The following is a 25,000-nucleotide window of genomic DNA, read 5'->3' on the forward strand; positions in this document are numbered from 1 at the left end:
AGTAAACTGGCGACCATGAGCGCCAGAGAGGGGGAGCGGGAGTAGATGTGACATTAGGACTGTATAGCTTCTTGCATTGCGTAAAGTTAATGGTCGTGTATGTGTGTGTGGGTGTGCAGCCACTCACCATCTGGGCAGACAGAAAAAGCTGCTTGCTTGTGCCAATTCAGCAAATCATTGATCTACGTCAGGGAAACTGTGTCTAGAGTTTCGATTCCTCACTAGAAGACTAGAATAACCAGCTGTTGCAATAGAACTAGATGACCAATTTACAGTTAGTCTGTACCTTTTACCCAAGTTTAGTCATGTTCTACACCAAGATCACATGTTATGTACTTACATGCTTGCATAAATAGTTTGACAATAAAAGGCTTCTCTACTCCTTGTGTCATCGAGCTCTCAGCATCACTTCAGAGTGCGTAGTTGACTAGCTTCATCATTGCAATTCTTAAATAAAAAGATTGATTGTTTGAAGAAATAACAAAGTCTCTCCTTATTGGTTAGAATTTCCACATTCTGTCCTTGAAGGTTGTTGAAGAACAACTCAATAGATAAACAATTAATTCTACTCCACGTCCTCTACACCATCTCTCTACAACCCAGCATGGACTCCCTTCAGGTTGGTCTCACTTTCATCATTGCATTGTATGTGCATGCTTTTATCTTGGAAATACATTTTGTCCAATATTATCAATGCGATTCATTATTTTTGCCAAAATAGATAATAAAATCAAGCATTTAACATTACAGTTTTAATATAGGTTACTCTGTGTACTGATTAGTGCATTTGGCACTTCACAGCATCCTCTGTCATTGGTGGTGGTCTGTCGCTTTAAAAACATCCCTTGTTTTGATAATGTAGTCTTCCCTGTGGCTCACTTGGTAGAGCATGGTGTTTGCAACGCCAGCATGGTGTGTGCAACGCCAGGGTTGTGGGTTCGATTCCCACGGGGAGCCAGTAAAAAAATTAAAAAATAAAAATAATAAAAATGCATGAAATGAAATGTATGCATTCACTACTGTAAGTTGCTCTGGATATGAGCGTCTGCTAAATGACTAAAATGTAAATGTACTCTTCCCCCACCACCAGCTATCTAGTAATCATGGATGGAATGTAAAAGGTCTACATGTCCCTCTCCAGCTTCAGAAATTACCTCTCTCTCTAGAGCTTTGTCCTATTTAAGGTTCAGCCAACTTGATCAGTCTGATGTGTTCCAATCGCAGAATTCTGAACTTCACCAGAGCAATGTGGCACAGGCAGGCCGACGAAGGAGGTTGTCGAGCAGTGATCAGTCTCTGGATGTGAGCCCCTGTGATGAAGCGCGTGTCTTGGTCATTAACACCGGAGGGACTATCGGGATGACGTACCATAATAACGGTAAAAAGTTTGGACAGGGATTTTTACATTGTATTTGTTGTTGCCCAGACAAAGTTAATTTAACTGAGGTGACAGTCGGTGAATGACCGTGGTAAAGGTGGTTTGAGATTCGATATTCGCCAGACATTCAAACTAAAATAGCTCGCAAATGATTTGAGCTACATACCTCAGGTTCTTTATGAAGGAAAAAAGGTTTAAAAATATTGCACAGGTCTTATTATCCCGATTCCGACCTGAGTTTCATCATCACAGGGCAACAGTGTAGGCTGCCTGGCATACCGTCAATGTAACAAGTTAGGCACCGTCAACAAAGTGTATGATCAAAATATTCACATTTCAATAGCTCTTACACCACATGACTTAGCAATCTAATTTCAACGGTCCATTATTCCTTACATGGAGGTATGATGCACATCCTTTGGTTTTCTCATAAAAGGATTCCAAATGTAAAAAATATATTTATGCAAAATCATTTAAAATTCAGTTGCTTGACCATGTGACCTAGACACCTCAAACTAACTTTGGAATGTTCCTAGGGTAGGGGGATAACTTGCACGCCCTTTGTTTTTTTTCTTTTACCTTCATTAATTAAAAGGTTTGACTTAGAATTTCAATAGCTCCTTGATCATATGACCTAGGCACCTCAAACCAATGTTGTATTGTTCAAAGTGTAGGGACACAGATTTGCACACCCTTTTCCCATAAAGCACTTACACAATTTTATATCAATATTTTCAACGTACAAATGTCAATAGCTCTTCAACCACGTGACTTAGCAACCTAATTTCAACTGTCCATTATCTTTTTACTTAATGTCAATAGCGCCTTGATCACATGACCTAGGCACCTTACACCGACTTTGTATTGTTTACAGTATAGGGATGGAGACATATTGCACACCCTTTGGTTTTCCTATAAAGCACAACATTAAAGCCCCAACTTTCTGACTCCCTCAGTTTAAGACTTTCTGCTCTGAAAAGTTGGGCCGCCAGGTTTTGGGCATTCTGAATTGTATTGTGTTGAACAGTTTGTCAGATTGTCACCGTTTACCTGGACTACTGCAACGCTCATCCCTATAGCCTCTGTGTCACCCTTCTTCAATATGTTCAGAATTCTGTTGCTTCAGTGCTCACCCTGAAGAGTACACCATTTTCAATCTGTTTGCAGGCATTCTGATGGGCTGGTAGGAAGAGGGCAAAAGAAAGTGTTCTACCTTCTCTGGGTCCTTATCTGATATGGTATAAAGTAAGGCTGCGGACCATTGGAGAACTTTACATGCAGGCTGTATTCTGTCATTCTTACCATTGTGCACATTGAATGCTGTTAAACCTTTAAAAGACCATCGTTGTTCGCTCTATCCTTGGATCCTTTATTTCACACCACAGGAAACAGAAAATTCCCTACAGCTGCACCAAAACCTGGGAAAACATCACATCCACACTCCACTGCTCATCCACAAATCTTTCCATGTCCTGGTTCATTTTTTTACTTCTCTGACATGCTGCACACCTAAATCCCCTGTCACCCACTTTACTCATCTGACTCTGGCTTCCTTATCACTCCCAACACCATACTCCTGACCACTGTGGACCTTGTCTTCAGTGCCTTCAGCTCAGCTGCACTCCTCTGAAACTCCTGGAATATCCATCACTACATTTGCATATTTAAAACCAGACTCACAAACCATCTCCTCAGACACCTATGTTACCCTCCAAGTCTCCCATGTCTTGTTAGATGTTTTGACTGGAATCATTTTACTCCAGTGCTAGCCTCTGGCTTCCTGTTAAGGCTAGGGTTTTCAAGGTTTTACTGTTAACCTATGAAGCATTGCATGGATTTGCTCCTACTTATTGCTCTGATTTGGTCCTGCCATACATACCTACACGTGCACAACAGTCACAAGACACAGGCCTCCTTATTGTCCCTATTATTTCTAAGCAAACAACTGGAGACAGGGTTTTCTCCTATAGAGCTCCTCTTTTATGGGATGGTCTACCGCTCCATGTGAGAGAATCAGACTCAGTCTCAACCTTTTAAGTCTTTACTGAAGACCCATCTCTTCAGTAGGTCCTATGATTGAGTATAGCCTGGCTCAGCGGTGTGAAGGTGAACGGCAAGGTACTGGCTAGAGGAACCACCCTTGCTGTCTCTGCCTTCCCAGCTCCCCAATCTTTCTTGGGATTCTGTGCCTCTGACCCTATTACAGAGGCCGAGTCACTGGCTTGTTCGCGCTCTCCCATGCCGTCTCTATGAGAGCGCATCACGTCACAGCAGGCTTTGTTCACTGCACTCGACTTCCTTGAGTGGGTTGAGTCACTGGCGTGATCTTCCTGTCCGATTTTGAGCACCCCCTAGTGCTAGTGCGGTGGGTGAGATCTTCTTGGGCTATACTTGGCCTTGTCTCATGGTAGTAAGTTAGTGGTCTGTTGATTTCCCTTGAGTGGTCTGGGGGCTGTTCTTTGGCAAGGTGGGTGGCGTGTATCCTGCATGATTGGCCCAGACTGGGAGTCATTTTTGACAGGGCAACAGTCTCAGGGGGAAGCTGGTTCCACCCTTGGGGTGCGAGGAGAGAGAAGAGCTTTGGCTGGGCTGAGCGAGAGCTGCCCTCCTGTAGGGGTGGAAGGGCAAAGAGAACAGAGGTGGCAGAACGGAGTACTCGGGTTGGGTTGTAGGGTTTGAGCATAGCCTGAATGTAGGAGGGGCAGTTCTTCTTGCTGCTCAGTAGAAAGCTTACCATGCTCTTGTAGTGGATGCGAGCTTCGACTGGATGCCAGTGGAGTGTGCGGAGGAGCGGGTGACATGGGAGAACTTGTGAAGGTCGAACACCAGGCGGGCTGCAGCGTTCTGGATAAGTTGAAGGTGTTTGATGGGACAAGCGGGGAGCCCAGCCAACAGCGAGTTTCAGTAGTCAGTACGGGAGTTGTCAAGTTCCTGGATTAGGACCTGCGTCGCTTCCTGAGTGAGGTAGGGTTGTACTTTACGGATGTTGTAGAGCATGAACCTGAAGGAGCGAGTCACTGCTTTGATATTTGCAGAGAACGACAGGGTGTTGTCCAGGGTAACTCCAAGGTTCTTTTGACTCTGGGAGGGGAACACCGTGGAGTTCTCAACCATGATGGAGAGGTCTTGAAACTGTTAGGCCTTACACGTACTCTCATGACTGGTGTCCCCCAGGGCTAATTTCTAGGTCCTCTTCTCTCACTCAGCTCCGTTGAGCTTGAGGTGGTGGGCTGACATCCAAGCTGAGATATCTGCCAGGCATGCAAAGATGTGTGTCGCCACCTGGGTGTCAGAAGGGGGGAAGGAGAAAGGTAGTTGTGTCATCATAGCAATGATAGGAGAGACCATGTGAGGATATGACGGAGCTGAGTGACTTGATGTATAGAGGGAATAGGAGAGGGCCTAGAACTGAGCCCTGGGGGACACCAGTAGTGAAAGTACGTGGTGCAGACACAGATCCTCTCCACATCACCTGGTATGAGAAGACTACACGGTAGGACGTAGTTTGACGTCAGGGGAGTCGGGTGTTGGTTTCTTGAGGAGGGGAGTGACTCTGGCCATTTTGGAGTCAGAGGGAATGCAGACAGTAGCCAGGGATTAATTGGGCAAAGTTAGCAATGGGAGAAGGTCTCCAGAGATGGTCTGGAGAAGGGAGGAGGGGATGGGGTCGAGTGGGCATGTTGTCGGGCGGCTGGACCTCAAGTCGCAGGATTTCATTTGGAGAGAGAGGGGAGAAAGAGGTCAAAGTGTAGGGTAGATTCTTTCATGAGATTTGGTGTGAATTGAGTCCCCTGCCATTTGTGTTGCCTTCTTCCTTGCCTGTGTGTCATTCACCCTCTGAATGCCACACATACACACGTCTCAATTGTCTCAAGGCTTAAAAATGTGTCTTTAACCTGCGTCCTCCCCTTCATCTACACTGATTGAAGAGGATTTAACAGGTGACATCAATAAGGGATGATAGCTTTCACCTGGATTAACCTTGTCATACTGTCATGGAAAGAGCAGGTGTTCCTAATGTTTTGTACACTCAGTGTATAGTATCAGTTTTTTGTGTCTGACAAGTAGTATAGAGCTGCGCCTCTGAGTATTTGACATATTTTTGGACGTGAGGGCCCCTGGGCACGTGTCTTGCATGCCTGGTCAGTTATTTAGAAAGCTGGCTAGACTAATTGACCAATCAAACTGATATGGGCTAATTGTGTGACATATAACAAGAGGAAAACTGTTGATGCACAACCAAGTTTTGAAATTGCACATTGTGTATTGTACCATTCTAGCTACTGACGGTAAGTTGACAATTTTTTGCATTTGAGGCACAAATCCAATGCAAGACAATGGTACCTATATTAGCATTGTCATGATTCATATCTAAATCATCCTAAAGTATAAAAAAATGTGCCACAAATGCTAAAATGTCTCAACTTACTGTTGAGAGCTAGAATGGTCCAATACACAAGGTGCCATTTCAAAACATGGTTGTGCATCAACAGTTTTCCTCTTGTTATATGTCACTCAATTGGCCAATATCAGTTATAAAAAATGTAAATTAAACAAATAGCAGGAACAGCACCATCTAGTGGTCAGAACCTAGTAATATCAGGATGTAGGATGGGACATAAACCCAACAACTTCAGTTACTAATTTCTCTGAACGGGGAAAAAACATCACCAATTTCACTCATAGTAGATTGCATAGGATGAAGAAACAATACTTTGAGACGCAGCTCCATACTACTTGTCAGACATAAAGAACTCATACTATGTACTTGTTGTTGCGGTTGGATGAATGTGGGGGGTCCTTGAGGGCTTTTGACAATTTATTTGGATTCCTCATGTCTTACTCATTGTTAGAAAAAGTTTGTTCCAAATCAGATGTAGGGTACTATATTTTTTGAATATTAAATTAATCCTATAAATGAAAATGGCCAATTTGGGTGCAATCAATTAGCTTAATTTCAACCAAATAATGTTGCAGGAATGCTAATCTTATCGGTTTCTATCTACAGGAAACAATTTCAGAACAATCTGAGATGGAGGCTGTTATGGCTTGCTGAAATGGCATGGAACAACTCCTGTGCTAAGTGCTAATTGGCTATCTAGCGTGCCCGAACACCTGTGTGTAAGTGTAACTAAGGAGGAAGTGTAGCGGAAGTGTAGTTCGTCAGCTGGAGGGACACAGACTTATGGATCTGTGCAAACCTGCTACAGTAAGTATATACAGTACCAGTCAAAAGTTGGCACACACCTACTCATTCCAGGGTTTTTCTTTATTTTTACTATTTTCTACATTGTAGAATAACAGTGAAGACATCAAAACTATGAAATAACACATATGGAATCATGTAGTAACCAAAAAAGTGTTAAAGAAATCAAAATATATTTTATTTGTGAGATTCTTCAAAGTAGCCACCCTTTGCCTTGATGAATGCATTTCATTTAACAGGTGTGCCTTGTTAAAAGTTAATTTGTGGAATTTCTTTCCTTCTTAATGCGTTTGAGCCAATCAGTTGTGTTGTGACAAGGTAGGGGTGGTATACAGAAGATAGCCCTATTTGGTAAAAGACCAAGTCCATATTATGGCAAGAACAGCTCAAATAAGCAAAGAGAAACGACAGTCCATCATTACTTTAAGACATGAAGGCCAGTCAATGGGGAAGATTTCAAGAACTTTGAAAGTTTATTCAATTGCAGTCACACAAGCGCTATGATGAAACTGGCTCTCATGAGGACCGCCACAGGAAAGGAAGACCCAGAGTTACCTCTGCTGCAGAGAACAAGTTCATTAGTGTAACCAACCTCAGAAATTGCAGCCCAAATAAATGCTTCACAGAGTTCAAGTAATAGACACATCTCAACATCAACTGTTCGGAGGAGACTGTGTGAATCAGGCCTTCATGGTTGAATTGCTGCAAAGAAACCACTACTAAAGGACACCAATAATAATAAGAGACTTGCTTGGGTCAAGAAACACGAGCAATGGACATTAGACCATGGAAATCTGTCCTTTGGGCTGATGTGTCCAAATGTTAGATTTTTGGTTGCAACTCCTCTGTCTTTGTGAGATGCAGAGTAGGTGATCAGATGATCTCCGCATGTGTGGTTCCCACCATGAAGCATGGAGGAGGAGGTGTGATGGTGTGGGGGTGCTTTGCTGGTGACACTGTCTGTGATCTATTTAACCAGCATGGCAACCACAGCATTCTGCAGCGATACGCCATCCCATCTGGTTTGTGCTTTGTGGGACTATCATTTGTTTTTCAACAGGACAATGACCCAACACACATCCAGGCTGTGTAAAGGCTATTTGACCAAGAAGGAGAGTGCTGGAGTGCTGCATCAGATGACCTGGCCTCCACAATCACCCGACCTCAACCCAATTTAGATGATTTGGGATGAGTTGGACTGCAGAGTGAATGAAAAGCAGCCAACAAGTGCTCAGCATATGTGGGAACTCCTTCAAGATTGTTGGAAAGGCATTCCAAGTGAGCTGGTTGAGAAAATGCCAAGAGTGTGCAAAGCTATCATTGAGGCAAAGGGTGGCTACTTTGAAGAATCTCAAATATAAAATATATGATTTGTTTAACACTTTTTTGGTTACTACATGTATATGTGTTATTTCATAGTTTTGATGTCGTTCTTCACTATTATCCTACAATGTAGAAAATAGTAAAAAAATAAAGAAAAACCCTTGAATAAGTAGGTGTGTCCAAACTTTTGACTGGTACTGCATATATTTTTTATTTATTATTTGTTGCTGTTATGAATGATAAGTTCCATATGTTTTGAAAACTGTATCTCACGTGATGATTTTTGACATTTCTAAATGTTAAAACAGAGCGTCGGGATTGTCTTTCACATGGTCCCACCGGTAAGCGGTGCTTACAACTGCGAAACCTTGGGATAAGGCAGAATGCCTTGTTAATTAAGGATCCGCCCCTTTTTTTAATTTTCGCATAAAATGACATACCCAAATCTAACTGCCAGTAACTCAGGACCTGAAGCAAGGATATGCATATTCTTGATTCCATTATAAAGACAACACTTTGAAGATTGTGGAAATGTTAAATTAACGTAGGAGAATATAACATATTAGATCTGGTAAAAGATAATACAAAGAAAAAAACATATACAATTTTTTTTTCTACCATCTTTGAAATGCAAGAGAAAGGCCATAATGTATTATACCAGCCCAGGCGCAATTTCGATTTTGTCCACTAGTTGGCAGCAGTGTATGTGCAAAGTTTTAGGCTGATCCAATGAACCATTGTATTTCAGTTTAAAAGATTGTATGATGACTGCCCAAATGTGCCCAATTGGTTTATTAATACATTTTCAAGTTTATAACTGTTCACTCTCCTCAAACAATAGCATGGTATTCTTTCACTGTAATAGCTACTGTAACTTTGACAGTGCAGTTAGATTAACAAGAATTTAAGCTTTCTGCCAATATCAGATATGTCTATGTCCTGGGAAATTTTCTTGTTAATTTCAACCTCATGCTAATCACATTAGCCTATATTAGCTCAACCGTCCCGCAGGGGACCCACCGATCCGGTAGAGGTTTTAATGCCTTGTGTTCTCGGGTTACATTGTAACAAAATGCTTAGTGTTCTGTGGACTTCTTGCAACATACATTGCACCTTGAAAATCTAAATCATGAAGATCATGTTTGTCCACGTATGCTTAGTTTCAACTCACTTCCTTCCCCATTGTAAAATTAATTTGAGAACACATGTGGATGGATGTCTACTGCCCTAACGTTAAACTAATGAATAACTAGCTATGACGTACAGAACAGGGTAACAGGATAAAACAACATAATATTATGTTTGTTGAGGGTACAAAACGACCAAAGCATGCTTCAGTACTGGTTAACTGTCCAATCAGTCACAGTTGACCTAAATGAAGGTGTTCACCACTGCCATTTGTCAGTCTTGCATATTAATTGCAGAGTACAAGATCAGCTGAATTAGGATCTTTCTTTCTAATGTGACACACCACTGAAACATATCTGCTTATCTTTTCAATTCCAGTTTTTCTTCTTTTGATTTCTGTATAATTAATTTCCTGAAATGGGAAAGAATTAAGCATTGTTTTTGGGGCAAGGACACATTAAGCACTTTGAATGTGCAAAGTAGAAATACTGGGGTGCAAGGGAGCAAAATAAATAAATAAATACAGTAGGGGATGAGGTAATTGTTTGGGCTATTTATAGATGGGCTATGTACAGGTGCAGTGATCTGTGAGCTGCTCTGACAGCTGGTGCTTAAAGCTGGTGAGGGAGATAAGTGTTTCCAGTTTCAGAGATTTTTGTAGTTTGTTCCAGTCATTGGCAGCAGAGAACTGGAAGGAGAGGCAGCCGAAGGAGGAATTGGCCCTGGGGGTGACCAGTGAAATACACCTGCTGGAGCGTGTGCTACGGGTGGGTGCTGCTATGGTGACCAGCGAGCTGAGATAAGGCGGGACTTTACCTAGCAGGGTCTTGTAGATGACCTGGAACCAGTGGGTTTGGCGACGAGTATGAAGCGAGGGCCAGCCAACGAGAGCATACAGGTCGCAGTGGTGGGTAGTGTATGGGGCTTTGGTGACAAAACAGATGGCACTGTGATAGACTGCATCCAATTTGTTGAGTAGGGTGTTGGAGGCTATTTTGTAAATGACATTACCGAAGTCGAGGATTGGTAGGATGGTAAGTTTTACGAGGGTATGTTTGGCAGCATGAGTGAAGGATGCTTTGTTGCGAAATAGGAAGCCAATTCTAGATTTAACTTTGGATTGGAGATGTTTGATGTGAGTCTGGAAGGAGAGTTTACAGTCTAACCAGACACCTAGGTATTTGTAGTTGTCCACATATTCTAAGTCAGAACCATCCACAGTAGCAGTAGTGATGCTGGGCGGGCGGGCAGGTGTAGTTTTACTTGTATTTAAGAGCAGTTGGAGGCTACGGAAGGAGAGTTGTACGGCATTGAAGCTCGTCTGGAGGGTAGTTAACATAGTGTCAAAAGAAGGGCCAGGAGTATACAGAATGGTGAAGTCTGCGTAGAGGTGGATCAGAGACTCACCAGCAGCAAGAGCGACATCATTGATGTATACAGAGAAAAGAGTTGGCCCAAGAATTGAACCCTGTGGCACCCCCATAGAGACTGCCAGAGGCCCAGACAACAGGCCCTCCGATTTGACACACTGAACTCTATCGGAAAAGTAGTTGGTGAACCAGGCGAGGCAATCATTTGAGAAACCGAGGCTGTTGAGTCTGCTGATGAGGATGTGGTGATTGACAGAGTTGAAAGCCTTGGCCAGGTCAACAATAATACATAATTACAAAGAATTTGTTGACTGCAAATTGACCGCAAGAAGCCAAGGTACTTGGAGTAAACAGTAAACACTACACCATAATTCATGTGACCATAGTTTCTAGGTTTAGGGCTTACTGTATAATTACACCATTCCAAAGGCTCAGTTTGGAAGTCTAAAGTTTTGTCTTTATGCAATCTTTTAGCCAGTGGCTGGTGGTCCACAGTGGCTGGCGGTCCACTTTTCGTCAGCCATCTCATTCCAGTGGCTTGACTCAGGTTTCACGCCTCTCAGCTGCCCTGCCTCATCTCTCCCATTGAAATGCATTAGCAGTCACGTGCCAGCATGCCACGCAGCCTGCATTCTTCTCCCACTTTAGGAAGTAATTTATTGGGAAAGGCACTCATCGGTAACTAATTCACCATTGAAGACCCAGGGTCTGTCCCTGGTTTATTACATTTACATATTCTGGTGGACTGTTGTCCTATGATGAGTTATATAAGTTATTTCACATTACATGAATGATTATTCATTTTCAAACACAGCCAATTTTCATATCGAGGTGATTCTCCAGTTTGCCACTAGGGTTGAGTATAACACAAGGTATGATAAACTGAGAATGGTAAATCTGATAATGCCCCCTGAAAAGACTTTATGATTATTTACACCTTTTATTTATTTATTTGCGTTATTGCAAAAATGCTCTCGAGGTAGTCTTTCTGTTTGACTTGTCTAATTAACAAGAAAGTTGGGCCTGGACAACAATAGAACGGGACGATACCAGTATTACCATATTTTTTTCCTATGGCAAAAATGAAAACACAAAGTAGTCTTCATGCATTGGTCCTTTTAAAAACCTGCTGTATGTAAAATATTGTGTGCTATAGCTTGGAAAATAAATACATGTGACTCTGGATGACATGATGTTTGTTTCCAACATTAGGGCTGTTTTCCTAAAGAAGTTAAATCTACTTCGTGTTTTGTTTCCTTGCCACGATACTAATGAATATCGCGATACTGGTATCTTCCCGGCCCTAGACTCTACCATATTGCTACACTCTCCAAGGTCCCTAGGCTATGTCAGAGCCCTCTCTTTACAAAATAAACATCAGACTCAGATCTATATAGGCTGTTGTTGAGCTCACCCTACCTGAACTCTGACTGATTTGTTGCTCTGTACTCTAATGGTAACATCACCTTCTCAACTCTGTCTTTCTCTGTCTCTCATACACAGTGCTGTCCCCAGAGCCTAATGCGTTTGTGAAGGCCCTGCGAAAGCTTCCCATCCTCCATGATGAGGAGTATGCTCTCCAGTCCCGTATGTACGAATATTACAGCACGAGTGGACCACAGGAGAACACCCTGGTCCTGCCGTAAGTCACCCATGTACTCCACCTCTCTCCTGGCTCCACCTCTCCCCTCACCCCACCTCTCCAGGGCTCCTCTTGCAGCCTTCTATCCCTATTTCTGTTTATTCTTTTTACTTTGCCTTTGCTGTTATTAATATATTGGCTAGTTAAATGTTGAGATGTTTTACTTTATTTTACAATCTTCGTACAGTGTACAATCATTCAAACTGTGAAAAGAGTACTGTTTAACCTCCATGTAACAGCTCATCACTGTAGATTTAGACTAATGTAGCCTTGTGCTATTTGACTGACACACTTCAGATGGAGAGCTTGGAGTTTGATACAAATAATAAAAGACTAACCTCTCTGGGCCAGTGGGACGTTAGCGTCCCACCCTAGTCAACAGCCAGTGGAATCGCGTGGCGCAAAATACAAATACCTCAAAAATGCTATAACTTCAATTTCACAAACATATGACTATTTTACACCATTTCAAAGATAAGACTCTCGTTAATCCAACCACGTTGTCCGATTTCAAAAAGGCTTTACAGCGAAAGCAAAACATTAGATTATGTCAGGAGAGTACCCTGCCAAAAATAATCACACAGCCATTTTCAAAGCAAGCATATATGTCACAAAAACCAAAACCACAGCTAAATGCAGCACTAACCTTTGATGATCTTCATCAGATGACACTCCTAGGACATTATGTTATACAATACATGCATGTTTTGTTCAATCAAGTTCATATTATATCAAATACCAGCTTTTTACATTAGCATGTGATGTTCAGAACTAGCATACCCACCGAAAACTTCCGGTGAATTTACTAAATTACTCATGATAAACGTTTACAAAATACATAACAATTATTTTAAGAATTATAGATACAGAACTCCTTTATGCAAACGCTATGTCAGATTGTAAAATAGCTTTTCGGCGAAAGCACATTTTGCAATATTCTGAGTACATAGCTTGGCCATCACAGGCTAGCTAATTTGACACCCACCAAGTTTGGGGCTCACTAAACTCAGAATTACTATTAGAAAAATTGGATTACCTTTGCTGTTCTTCGTTAGAATGCACTCCCAGGACTTCTACTTCAACAACAAATGTTGTTTTGGTTCCAAATAATCCATAGTTATATCCAAATACCTCCGTTTTGTTCGTGCATTCAGGTCACTATCCGAAGGGTAACGCGCGAGCGCATTTCGTGACAAAAAGTTTCAAAATATTCCATTACCGTACTTAGAAGCATGTCAAACGCTGTTTAAAATCAATTTTTATGCTATTTTTCTCGTAAAATAGCGATAATATTCCAACCGGACAACGTTGTATTCATTCAAAGACTGAAAGAAAAAATTTGAGAAGTCTCGTGAACGCGCATCTCAGTCTCACTGTCCCCAGGCAGGCCACTTACAAACTCTGCTGCTGTACTTTGCCCAGAGACAGGAGACACGTCATTCCGCTTTCTGAACGCTTTAGAGAGCCAATGAAAGCCTTAGAAAGTGTCACCTAACAGCACAGATGCTGTAATGTCGATAGAGATGCAACAGAAGGACAACAAATTGTCAGACAGGGCACTTCCTGCATGGAATCTTCTCAGGTTTTGGCCTGCCATATGAATTCTGTTATACTCACAGACACCATTTAAACAGTTTTAGAAACTTTAGAGTGTTTTCTATCCAAATCTATTAATTATATGCATATTCTCGTTTCTGGGCAAGAGTAGTAACCAGTTTAAATCGGGTACGTTTTTTATCCGGCCGTGAAAATACTGCCCCCTAGCCCCAACAGGCTAACAGACTAGGCTAATAGTAGTTATATCTGGTCTTATAGAAATATATGAACCTCTACCTACCGCTACTACCGATACATAAATGTTTACGCCCTTACCATTTCTTTACAGAGGAGTCTATTGTATTGTTGTGACTTTATTTTCATTCATCTGATGACTGATATTTATCTAATCAACTAAATATATTTAATTCTTACCTGATTAAATGATTCATGTAACAATTAACTCATTAGGATTTGGGGCACCACGAGAGCGGTTGTTTAAAAGAGTTACCATCTCCCGAAATAAACTCTAAAGGTCTTTACCTATCCCATCCATAAAACAGTCAACGTATTAATCATAACCTTGTATCATATCATCATTCTGATCAGTTGCAACCTCTGCATCTGAAAAAAACCCAGCCTTACTTATTATTCAGTACTACACAAATTGGTTTAATTATTTATTTACTAGCTAACTAAATGATAACACAGGATAAACATACAGACTTAATACATTAGAAACAGGTCCCTAGCGGACTGACACAATAGAGATGGAGTGGGAGGGAGAGAGAGAAAGAAAGAGACACTTATCATTGGTACATTTTAGAAACTACTCTCACAGAAATCATATACTTTGCACATGAACCGCCGCCCATTTGGAGTAAGAAATCATGAATGTATTTATGTGTAAATGCCTTGGTTCGCTGTGTATCGCTGTCGGAACCAGGCCTTCTTAGAAAGGGTGTTAGGCCTTTCCGCGGCACGCCTGTAAGGCTCTGATTGTCCAAAGGGGGTCCCCACCCGTCTCTTCTACTGTTGTTCTCTGTCGTCGTCCTGTATCCAGTGACCCGTCGTGTAGTCCTGAACAGAACTACAGAGTTTATTCTGCTTTCAATTCGCTCCTGAAGCTGCCTCTTTGAAGATAGGCTAGCCAGCCGTGTCGATGGTTCCCATTGGGTGATGAGAGTAGTGTACTAAGGTGATTTGGGAAGAGTAGTAGAATGGTCCCACTTAAATTCACTTTTCTAGATATTTTACTTAGGACAGCTAATCAGCCGTACCAGTGATTTTCCGGGAGGTGATGTTATTGTCTCTACCTCGTGTTGAGATTTCAGAGTTCAAACCACTTTGGACGTGAGCTGCAGCTACACGCCTCTCTGGTCTGATATGTTAATTCTTAACCCACCATTTTATGCAGTTCATTCAAAAGGGGCAGTTCGTGAGGCTGACACGCTCTCTGACTTCACTCAAGGTGCGGTGACTACTCAGTTGTACAAAGTTATAGAAACAATTTCCTCTTACAGTTTCTAAGATCACATCCCTCTCTTAACAAAAACGCCTTCATAATTTTTCATATTTCAAACACAACATCAAGGGTGGAGACTTTGTACATGTAGTGTATATACTTTTCTAGCTACAGTATTTCCTTTATAACCTTTTAAAATGTGTTAGAGTTTTGGTGGGAAATGTCTGTGAAACAAAGGTACATTCCTCTGTGAATTTGGAGAGGGAGATAGCTGGAAGTTGTAATCCCTGATTTACCACAGGGTATGAACTGTTGCTTAATTTGAGCTGCTTAATTTGACTGTCAAATTCAAAGACATGACATTGACGGATTTCAAGGCTTTTTCAATCTACAAGGCTTTTTAAAAGGTTCCTTGAAAAAACACATTGTAGTGTACAGCATATCATGTCAGGATAAAGGTTGAGATCCTCCCCAAAAATCAGTTCAGTATGGCTCCTCCATAGCAGTAGACCTACAGGCTATAATATCACACGTGTCTATTCCCTGCATGCCTGGGAACATGTCACTCTAAAACTCTGTGTTGTTTTGACAGGATGCTGACACACCACGCTGATGAACTATCAAAAGGGTCGTGTAGATCAGTTGGTAGAGCATGGTGTTTGCAACGCCAGGGGTTGTGGGTTCGATTCCCACGGGGGGCTAGCACAGGAAAATAATTCCATGAAATGTATGCATTCACTACTGTAAGTTGCTCTGGATAAGAGCATCTGCTAAATGACTAAAATGTAAAATGTAGTACTGGTAGCATACTGTATGCCTGCGCTACACTATGCTGTGTGTCTGAGAGTGGTTTGATTCCTCTGTATTTGTCCCACCTGGTGTCAAAACGTGCCTGGCAGGAACAGTTTGCTGCTCAGTCGTGTCTGTGTTTGAATCTATCAGGGAGTGATCCTACGAGCACACACCTGCAGGGAGTTGTGAAGCAGCATATCTGTAGTGGTTTCATGGCTGCCTGATCTTATGCCCTTATTCCATCTCTTCAGATAATTTATTTCGCTCCCGCTAGAGAGAGAGGTAATCTCATTGGTTCATGTCTAGCTAAAAACAGTGCAGCACAGTCGAGTTATCACAATGTTTCTGTAATACTCCAAGCATCCCCAGGAGCTTTCTGCAGTTGGGGAGCGAATAGGCCTGCGAGGGGTTGCTGGTGTCACGCTTGCAGGGAGTGAGGCTAATCTGTGTTAAGCGTGTTTCATCCTTGTAGTCTAGGTCTGTGTGTTCAGGAGCAGCGAGAGGGCCCTCTGCTGAATGGGGTATTAGCAGGTCGGGTCCAAGGGGTGCCCACTATCGCCCCTCCAGATGGAAGCTGAGCCCAGCCAAGGAACCTTGGGTCAAATCCCTCCCAGCAGCCTCCTCTCCTCTCTTGGCCTGCAGTGTTGGGGCCATTGGGGGCGCCCCTGCACGCCTGCATCCTGCCTGCATGCTAATCCATACAGATACACATGCAGGGCTCAGCCCCTCAATCTCAAACCCACTCAGAGCAGCTCTGGACCACAGATTAAAGGCTGGCAGGGTGGGGCTGGGTTATAGGGGACTGATAAGAGGACTACAAAAGCACAGTGTTTTTCAAGCTAGTCTGAGCGAGACTGTTTGTGTGTGCGTATGTGCATGTGTGAGGAGGGGCTGCTGGCACTGTGCCTGCTTGGATCATGGTAGTGTCTGTTTGGAGAACTGCCATGTGTCACCTCCCTAGCCCTCTGTTCCTCACCCCCTGATCACTTCAACAGTCTCACAGGGGATTCATAGGACATCACCTTCCGCCCCCCAAACGAATTCTATCAGTCTCATTAAGTTCAGTAGTTGATTCAATCATCTTCTTTCCTCCTCGCTTCTGTGAGGTTCTTTTTCATTATTACCATCATTATGTTCCTTTGTGTGGCAGCACAGTTTGATTAACACAAACTAGCTGTCACTAAACATTGCTAATAAATGTCCCTAATGCCTGAATTATTTAGTTTGCACTATGCAGTGAGCATGTGCAGTGGACTTGAAATAAAATTGGCAAAGCTGATATCATTATATCCTAACATTGCTTGAATTTTGAAGTGCGTGCAGTCAGAAATTGGTTTATTGATTTATTGAAAAGTTGCGAGTGAAAAGTGGTAGTGAAATTCTCTGTGGGAAGCCTTTACCCCAAACTCCTGTTTGCCCCTCTCCCTTCCCAATACTCTGCTCCTCATCAGCAGGCTAGGCCACGGGGCAGCAACCTACCCTCGGTATGCTAATACCTGTTTCCCTGCCACACCGTTGGCTACACCAGGAGATAAATGAATAATTGGTGATTTTAATATTATTTCCAGCAGCACTATCGCTTTAAGACTATCAACAACATATGTTGGAGGATTGTGTGTGGAGCCAGGGCTAATTAGGGTGGTGTCTTTAGGCCCCTGGTTAGGTGCTGAGGGGTGAGCTTGCTATTCCCCTGCTGTTCTATTGAACCCCCAACTAGGGGATGATGTGCACCCCCCATCCGTGTTTTCTAGCTGTCTTATGGTAATGTGGGGGGTGGCCGTGTCCTGTCCCGTGTCTTAAAAAGGGAGATTAAATTGAAAATCCTTTCACAGCAGCTTAGCAGAGGCACACTATCTTATTAGGGTGCTAGGACAACATGGTTAGAGGAGTCATTAATATGCATGGGAGGCCAGGAGCAACTGACCCTATAATTAGAACATGGGGTCTCGCTAAGACATGAACCCATTCCTTTTTTAAAGCAACGCAGAGATCTAACTAGTCATCCCCCTCCACACATCTAACAACCACCCCTCAGAACATCCTCAAATGAGTAACTCCCCATACAGTGTCATACTGAGCAGAAGAAACAGCAAAACTTCCCAGGGCGTCTCCCCCTTCCCCTCTAAAATGAGCTAATCCATGCCCCCTCCATCACACGTCCATAATTCACACCTCACGCTTTGGAACTGGTTTGGGCACCCTGCTGCTGAAACAGAAGGCTCAACCAAATAGACTTTGTCTTGCTTCATAAAGTAGACTAGGCTTGTCTCACTCTTTTCCTTTCTTTATTAACCTCGGCCTGTTCCTCTCTCATGTAAACAGAACCAAGTCTCACTGCATTTGTAAAGTAAACAAAACATCCAAGACAAAGACCCCCTAATGTGATTTCCTTTTCTAAAAATGTGATCGCCTCATTTGCTTAACCTTGATTGTTTATGTGTCTCCGTGTAAACTGTCTGCTTGGTTGTAAATACACTGCGTTTCTTTCGGAGTGTTTTCTGTGATTTGTTTATTATTGGATGATTGTGACTCAAAGTAAACATGTGTCTTTTCACAGGCTGTCAAAACAGAATAAGAGGATAGTGTACACTTTTGTAGAGTACAGCCCTTTGCTGGACTCTTGCAATATGACCATAGATGACTGGGCTACAATTGGGAAGGACATTGAGGTACTTGGTGTTGTCATTTCTCACTCTAACACTAACCATAACCCAGACTTTAACCATATGCATAAGCAGATGCATTATGATACAACATAATGTATTACAATAATACAACAGTCTCAAATCATTCCCTGAAGTAAAAGTCAGTTATCACATCATTTTTTATGTAACCATGCTGTTTGTGGTACTGTTCTGGTGCTTTTGTAATAAATACAGTAGTCATTTCAAAAAGCCTGTGGCAAGATGTAGACTACACATTTTGACCTGGGAGCTTCAAGTCTGAGCTTCAAGTTCTCTTTATTGTCTCTTGGTTCCAGAAACACTATGAGAAGTATGACGGTTTTGTCATCCTCCACGGCACGGACACCATGGCCTATACAGCATCTGCTCTGTCCTTCATGTGTGAGCACCTGGGGAAGCCTGTCATCCTCACCGGCTCCCAGGTACACCTGCCATCCTTATGGCTGAACTGCCTGATGAAGATAAGAAAACAGAAGCGTGATATGTTGTTTATATGGCCTCTTGCAGGTGCCGATCTATGAGTTGAGGAACGATGGAAGAAACAACCTCTTGGAGTCACTGCTGATCGCCGGTCAGTTTTCGATTCCTGAGGTGAGTAGTGGAGGGAGGCTTCTTGGTAGCTCAGTTGCCTACAAGTCACCTGTACCTGTTTTTGAATGTGAATTTACGTTGAATAATTTATTTTATTTTAACCTTTATTTAACGAGGCAAGTCAGTTAAGAACAAAGTGCCTTAGACCGCTGCTCCACACAATAATCAAGTGTTGATGAATGAAATCTTCAATTCCCAGCTGCTATTATTTATATCATACTAATTCCCCATTGCATGTCTTTTGTACTGAAATAGTTTTTCGTCTGTCTAGCTTTTTAAGCTGCTGTGGATAGGAGCTTTTGTGATATAACTTAATGTGAATTTCAACATAAATCAAATCCGCTGAGATAGTAGAGGCTATGTTGTACCTGATGGATAAAGGTGTGAGGATGAACTATGTTGTCAGACAATAGGCACCAAAAGCCTTCAACCTCTTGTCTAACAAGACTGTTCAGTAAAGCATGAGAATGTGCGAGTGTCGCAATACAGGACCTGACCTGAAACTGCCAGATGAGACTTCAGAGTTATGAAAGGGTGTTTGTCTTTAAGAGTCGCGGAATAACAAACGTACACACTCTCTGGGGCCTTTAACTAATGCTGTATCTAGAGAATGTGCTGCTATCAATAAAGATGGATTGATACATTTTTAATTAAGATATGAGGAAAATGTAGTTGTAATTGTGTTTTGTCAATGGCTCTGTCATATGCTCTGTTAAATCTATAGCACAAAATAGCCAAGCGCTAATTTACCTTAGCATTGTGTCTGTTGAAGGGAATATATACAGTGGCAAGAAAAAGTATGTGAACCCTTTGGAATTACCTGGATTTCTGCATAAATTGGTCATAAAATTTGATCTGATCTTCATCTAAGTCACAACAATAGACAAACACAGTCTGCTTAAACTAATAACACACAAACAATTATACGTTTTCATGTCTTTATTGAACACACCGTGTAAACATTCACAGTGCAGGGTGGGAAAAGTATGTGAACCCTTGGATTTAATAACTGGTTGACTCTCCTTTGGCAGCAATAAACTCAACCAAATGTTTTCTGTAGTTGCGGATCAGACCTGCACAACGGTCAGGAGGAATTTTGGACCATTCGTTTTTACAAAACTGTTTCAGTTCAGCAATATTCTTAGGATGCCTGGTGTGAACTGCTCTCTAGGTCATGCCACAGCATTTTAAATCGGGTTGAGGTCAGGACTCTGACTGGGCCCCTCCAGAAGGCGTATTTTCTTCTGTTGAAGCCATTCCGTTGTTGATTTACTTCTGTGTTTTGGGTCGTTGTCCTGTTGCATCACCCAACTTCTGTTGAGCTTCAATTGGCAGACAGATAGCCTTACATTCTCCTGAAAAATGTCTTGATAACTTGGGAATACATTTTTCTGTCGATGACAGCAAGCTGTCCAGGCCCTGAGGCAGCAAAGCAGCCCCAAACCATGATGCTCCCTCCACCATACTTCCACCATACTTCCACCATACTGTTGGTATGCTGTGCCTTTTTCTCTCCACACATAGTGTTGTGTGTTCCTTCCAAACAACTCAACTTTAGTTTCATCTGTCCACAGAATATTTTGCCAGAAGCGCTGTGGAACATCCATGTGCTCTTTTGCGAACTTCAGACGTGCAGTAATGTTTTTTTTTGGACAGCAGTGGCTTCTTCCGTGGTGTCTTCCCATGAACATCATTCTTGTTTGGGGTTTTACATATCGTAGACTCGTCAACAGAGATGTTAGCATGTTCCAGAGATTTCTGTAAGTCTTTAGCTGACACTCTAGGATTCTTCTTAACCTCATTGAGCATTCTGCACTGTGCTCTTACAGTCATCTTTGCAGGACGGCCACTCCCAGGGGGAATAGCAATAATGCTCAACTTTCTACATTTATAGACAATTTGTCTTACCGTGGACTAATGAACATCAATGCTTTTAGAGATACATTTGCAACCCTTTCCAGCTTTATGCAAGTCAACAATTCTTAATCGTAGGTCTTCTGAGATCTCTTTTGTTCGAGGCATGGTTCACATCAGGCAATGCTTCTTGTGAATAGCAAACTCAAATTTTGTGAGTTTTTTTTTATAGGGCAAGGCAGCTCTAACCAACATCTCCAATCTCATCTCATTGATTAGACTCCAGGTTAGCTGACTCCTGACTCCAATTAGCTTTTGGAAAAGTCATTAGTCTAGGGGTTCACATACTTTTTCCAAGCTACACTGTGAATGTTTAAATGATGTATTCAATATAGACAAGAAAAATACAATAATTTGTGTGTTATTAGTTTAAGCACACTGTGTTTGTCTATTGCTGTGACTAAGATCAGATCAAATTTTATGACTAATTTATGCATACATTCAGGTAATTCCAAAGGGTTCACATACTTTTTCTTGCCACTGTATATATACTACATCCATAGTATTATCTCTTCTGAGGTTTCATTCGTTCCCCATCTGTTTCTCTCTAGGTGTGTGTGTATTTCAATCACTATCTGTACCGAGGCAACCGTGTGACCAAGGTGGACTCTGGGAGTTTCAATGCCTTCAAGTCTCCTAACCTGCCTCCTCTGGTCAAATCTGAAGTGGATTTTAAAAGTAATCAAGGGGTATCATACTGGCTCTGTCCTGTTATGTACTCATACTGTATCTATTTCAAGTCAAATCTTTGACGTGGCCAATAGATGGATGTTTTCACTGAACTCTCTCCCTCTCCCCTGCAGTTAACTGGGACACAGTATTGAGGGCGAACACGACCACACGGTTCAGAGTGAGCACTCAGATGAACCGTAACGTGGGTCTGCTGCGGCTCTTCCCAGGCATCACTGCAGTGACCGTAAGAGACTTCCCAGGGTGGGGATGGGGTGAAGATGAAAAGGGGTAGATAGTGGCTCTGCCCTTTGCCTGTTTCCCATTTATCCACGTCATTAAACCACAACTGTCTTTCCTACTTCTGATATACTGTAATACTGAAAGTAATATATGCTGAACAGAAATATAAATGCAACATTTTCAAAGATTTTACTGAGTTACAGTTCGTATAAGGAAATCAGTCAGTTGAAATAAATTCACTGGCCCTAATCTATGGATTTCACATGACTGAGCAGGGGCACAGCTGTGGGTGGGCCTGGGAGGGCATAGGCCCACCCACTCGGGAGACCCAGCCAATCAATTGTGTTTTCCCCACAAAAGGGCATTATTACAGACAGAAATACTCCACAGTTTCATTAGCTGTCCGTGTGACTGGTCTCAAATGATCCCGCAGGTGAAGAAGCTGAATGTGGAGGTCCTGGGCTGGCGTGGTTACACGTGGTCTGTGGTTGTGAGGATGGTTGGACGTACTGCCAAATTCTCTAAAATGAAGTTGGTGGTGGCTTATGGTAGAGAAAGGAATATTACATTCTCTGGCAACAGCTCTGGTGGACATTCCTGCAGTCAGCATGACAATTGCACTCTCCCTCAACTTGAGACATCTGTGACATTGTGTTGTGTGACAAAACTGCACATTTTAGAGTGGCCTTTTAATGACCCCAGCACAAGGTGGATGGATTATCTTAACAAAGGAGAACAGGGATGTAAACAAATTTGCAAATAAGCTTTTTGTGCGTATGGAAAATGTCTGGGATCTACTGTGTTTTCTGACAAGCCACCATCATGTGGGTGTTCCAAGTGGTCTGCATACAGCCAGGATCTGCTCTGGGGTTGCCAGCAGCACTTAGCCCAGTGAAAAATGAGACAGGGTTATGGGGCATGTCCAATTACCCACTAAAGACGAGGGTCTTGGCACCGACATTTAAACACTTAGATACACCTCCCTATCTACAGACTGAGGGGCGGATGACTTTACTGTCTCAAGCTGGTCCCTCTGCCAACGCTGGCCATGTTGCTTTTTTATCTGTTTTAATCACTTGCTTCTTTTTGATTATGCATCAGGCTCTTCTCTGCCATCATGGGGGTTATTTAGGAATCTGTGTTGCACACATTTTTGGCTAGCTGGAGGCTTGATCCGAAATCCAATGGAAGATTTTGGGCCATGCCCAGCTCTTGCTATATTTCCCTGCCTGCACAAGTTAGGTCCAAGGGTTGCCAGGTGAAATGACGCTGTCTTTTAACACCTTGAAGTTAATGGTTCCCCATGCCTGGCCATTTGAGCCATCTCCTCTCCAGATGCCAGGGCTGGTGTGGTAATGAGCTTTCCTAGAGCCAGTGAATCACCCTGAGACTGAGAGACAGCCTGGGTGGCATGGGCACCAGATTGGCTGGGGGGGGGGTCTGGTAAAGTCTGGTCCTATTGTTAACCCCTATCCTAGCTCGCTCTGTACACTTCTCTCCCTCTCTTTTCCTACCAGCCAGACTAAAATGGCCTATCTTCTCAGTCTCTTAGTGTCTCTACAGGTGAAGTCCTTCCTGCAGGCGCCCATGGAGGGCGTCGTCCTGGAGACGTACGGTAGTGGTAACGCCCCTGACAACCAAGCTGACCTGCTGAAGGAGTTCCGGAATGCCATAGAGAGGGGTGTGATCATTGTCAACTGCACCCAGTGTCTGAGGGGTTCTGTCACCACATCATACGCCACCGGAATGGTAGACCAGAAGACCATGTATATTTAATGGGAGAGTATGATGTGGATGGATGTATGTTCTTAACGTTTCTTCCTGGTCCCCTCAGGTCCTGAGTGACGCAGGGCTGGTGGCAGGCAGTGACATGACTTCTGAGGCTGCATTCTGCAAGCTGTCCTACGTGCTGGCCAGGAAGGAGCTAAACATAGAGGCCAAGAGGAGGGTAGGATTCACAGTCTAAACGCACAGTCCTTCAATCCCTACACAATGTTGGCCCCTTGTAGAGAGAATTCTGAAGCCCAACCCTAGTGACATCTCTGTGAGTCCTATGTATGAAGCAAATATCACATTAGAGTGTAAAGAGAAATAGATATCAGAGTTGATTCACATGGAGATAAAAGGATCATAGAAGTGACAAGCTGATGACATCTTTGATCATGCTTGACTGTGCCTGTTTGTTGTGCTGTCTGTGTTGCCCTGTCTGTGTGTTGTGCTGTCTGTGTTGCCCTGACTGTGTCTGTGTGTTGTGCTGTCTGTGTTGCCCTGTCTGTATGTTGTGCTATCTGTGTTGCCCTGGCTGTGTCTGTGTGTTGTGCTGTCTGTGTTGCCCTGTCTGTATGTTGTGCTGTCTGTGTTGCCCTGTCTGTGTGTTGTGCTGTCTGTGTTGCCCTGACTGTGTCTGTGTTGTGCTGTCTGTGTGTTATGTGTACAGATGCTGAGTCAGAACCTGCGGGGGGAGATGATCAGTGACCTGCAGGGGGCCAAGCTCACTCTGAGTGACAGTCGCTTCATTCAGGTCATCGCCAAGTCCCTGATCATCAATAGTAAGAAGGTGAGGCCACATCACACTGTCACCACCACTGAGACTGCAGGGTTACCTTCCACCTAACAGGTTTTTATCAGGTTCTGGCTTATCTGAGAGGACAGAGCTCCAATTGAAGTACAAAATACTATGTTCTACAGTCGTTGCAATGCCCAGCGCTAGGGGAACAATGTCACAAGTAGTCTGAAGTAGATTTGAAAAAAATGTGTTGAATCCAACTTTATAGTGTATTTTATAGTGTATTTTTTGTATGATGTTTCTCTACTGATGTTTCCAGGAGCTACAAGCCATAAGGGATGCCCTGACCCCCACCTTAGCTTGTGCTGCTTCTAAGATTGGAGACGTGGGGGCCTTAGATGCCTTAAAGGAGATGGTGAGGAACAGTTATTTAAATACAACCTGTCACAAGGTCTGTTAGTAAAAATAATCACTGCAACAACCTCATATTTTATAAGGAGGGGAGAGTAGAAAACATGCATGTTCTAACTAACTACATGTTTACTCTCAGTAG

General features: G+C 42.8%; 1 protein-coding gene across 4 annotated transcripts in view; it reads left to right on the forward strand.

Annotated features, from left to right (window-relative positions):
- The first annotated feature begins 312 nt into the window (after positions 1-312).
- lpp60 (60 kDa lysophospholipase) overlaps positions 313-25,000 on the forward strand; it is a 37,005-nt gene continuing 12,317 nt past the window's right edge. For 2 of the 4 annotated variants that reach the window (XM_014210578.2, XM_014210579.2), the window contains exons 1-12: positions 313-619; positions 1,225-1,378; positions 11,909-12,047; positions 18,398-18,509; positions 18,821-18,946; positions 19,032-19,115; positions 21,581-21,707; positions 21,833-21,945; positions 23,505-23,690; positions 23,776-23,889; positions 24,379-24,498; positions 24,767-24,862. In XM_014210578.2, coding sequence (XP_014066053.1) covers positions 605-619; positions 1,225-1,378; positions 11,909-12,047; positions 18,398-18,509; positions 18,821-18,946; positions 19,032-19,115; positions 21,581-21,707; positions 21,833-21,945; positions 23,505-23,690; positions 23,776-23,889; positions 24,379-24,498; positions 24,767-24,862 — 1,386 coding nt within the window. In that variant the 5' untranslated portion in view covers positions 313-604. 4 annotated transcript variants of the gene reach the window in all.

This window comes from Salmo salar, chromosome ssa09 (genome assembly GCF_905237065.1).
Source record: "Salmo salar chromosome ssa09, Ssal_v3.1, whole genome shotgun sequence".
NCBI classification, from domain to species: Eukaryota; Metazoa; Chordata; class Actinopteri; order Salmoniformes; family Salmonidae; genus Salmo; species Salmo salar.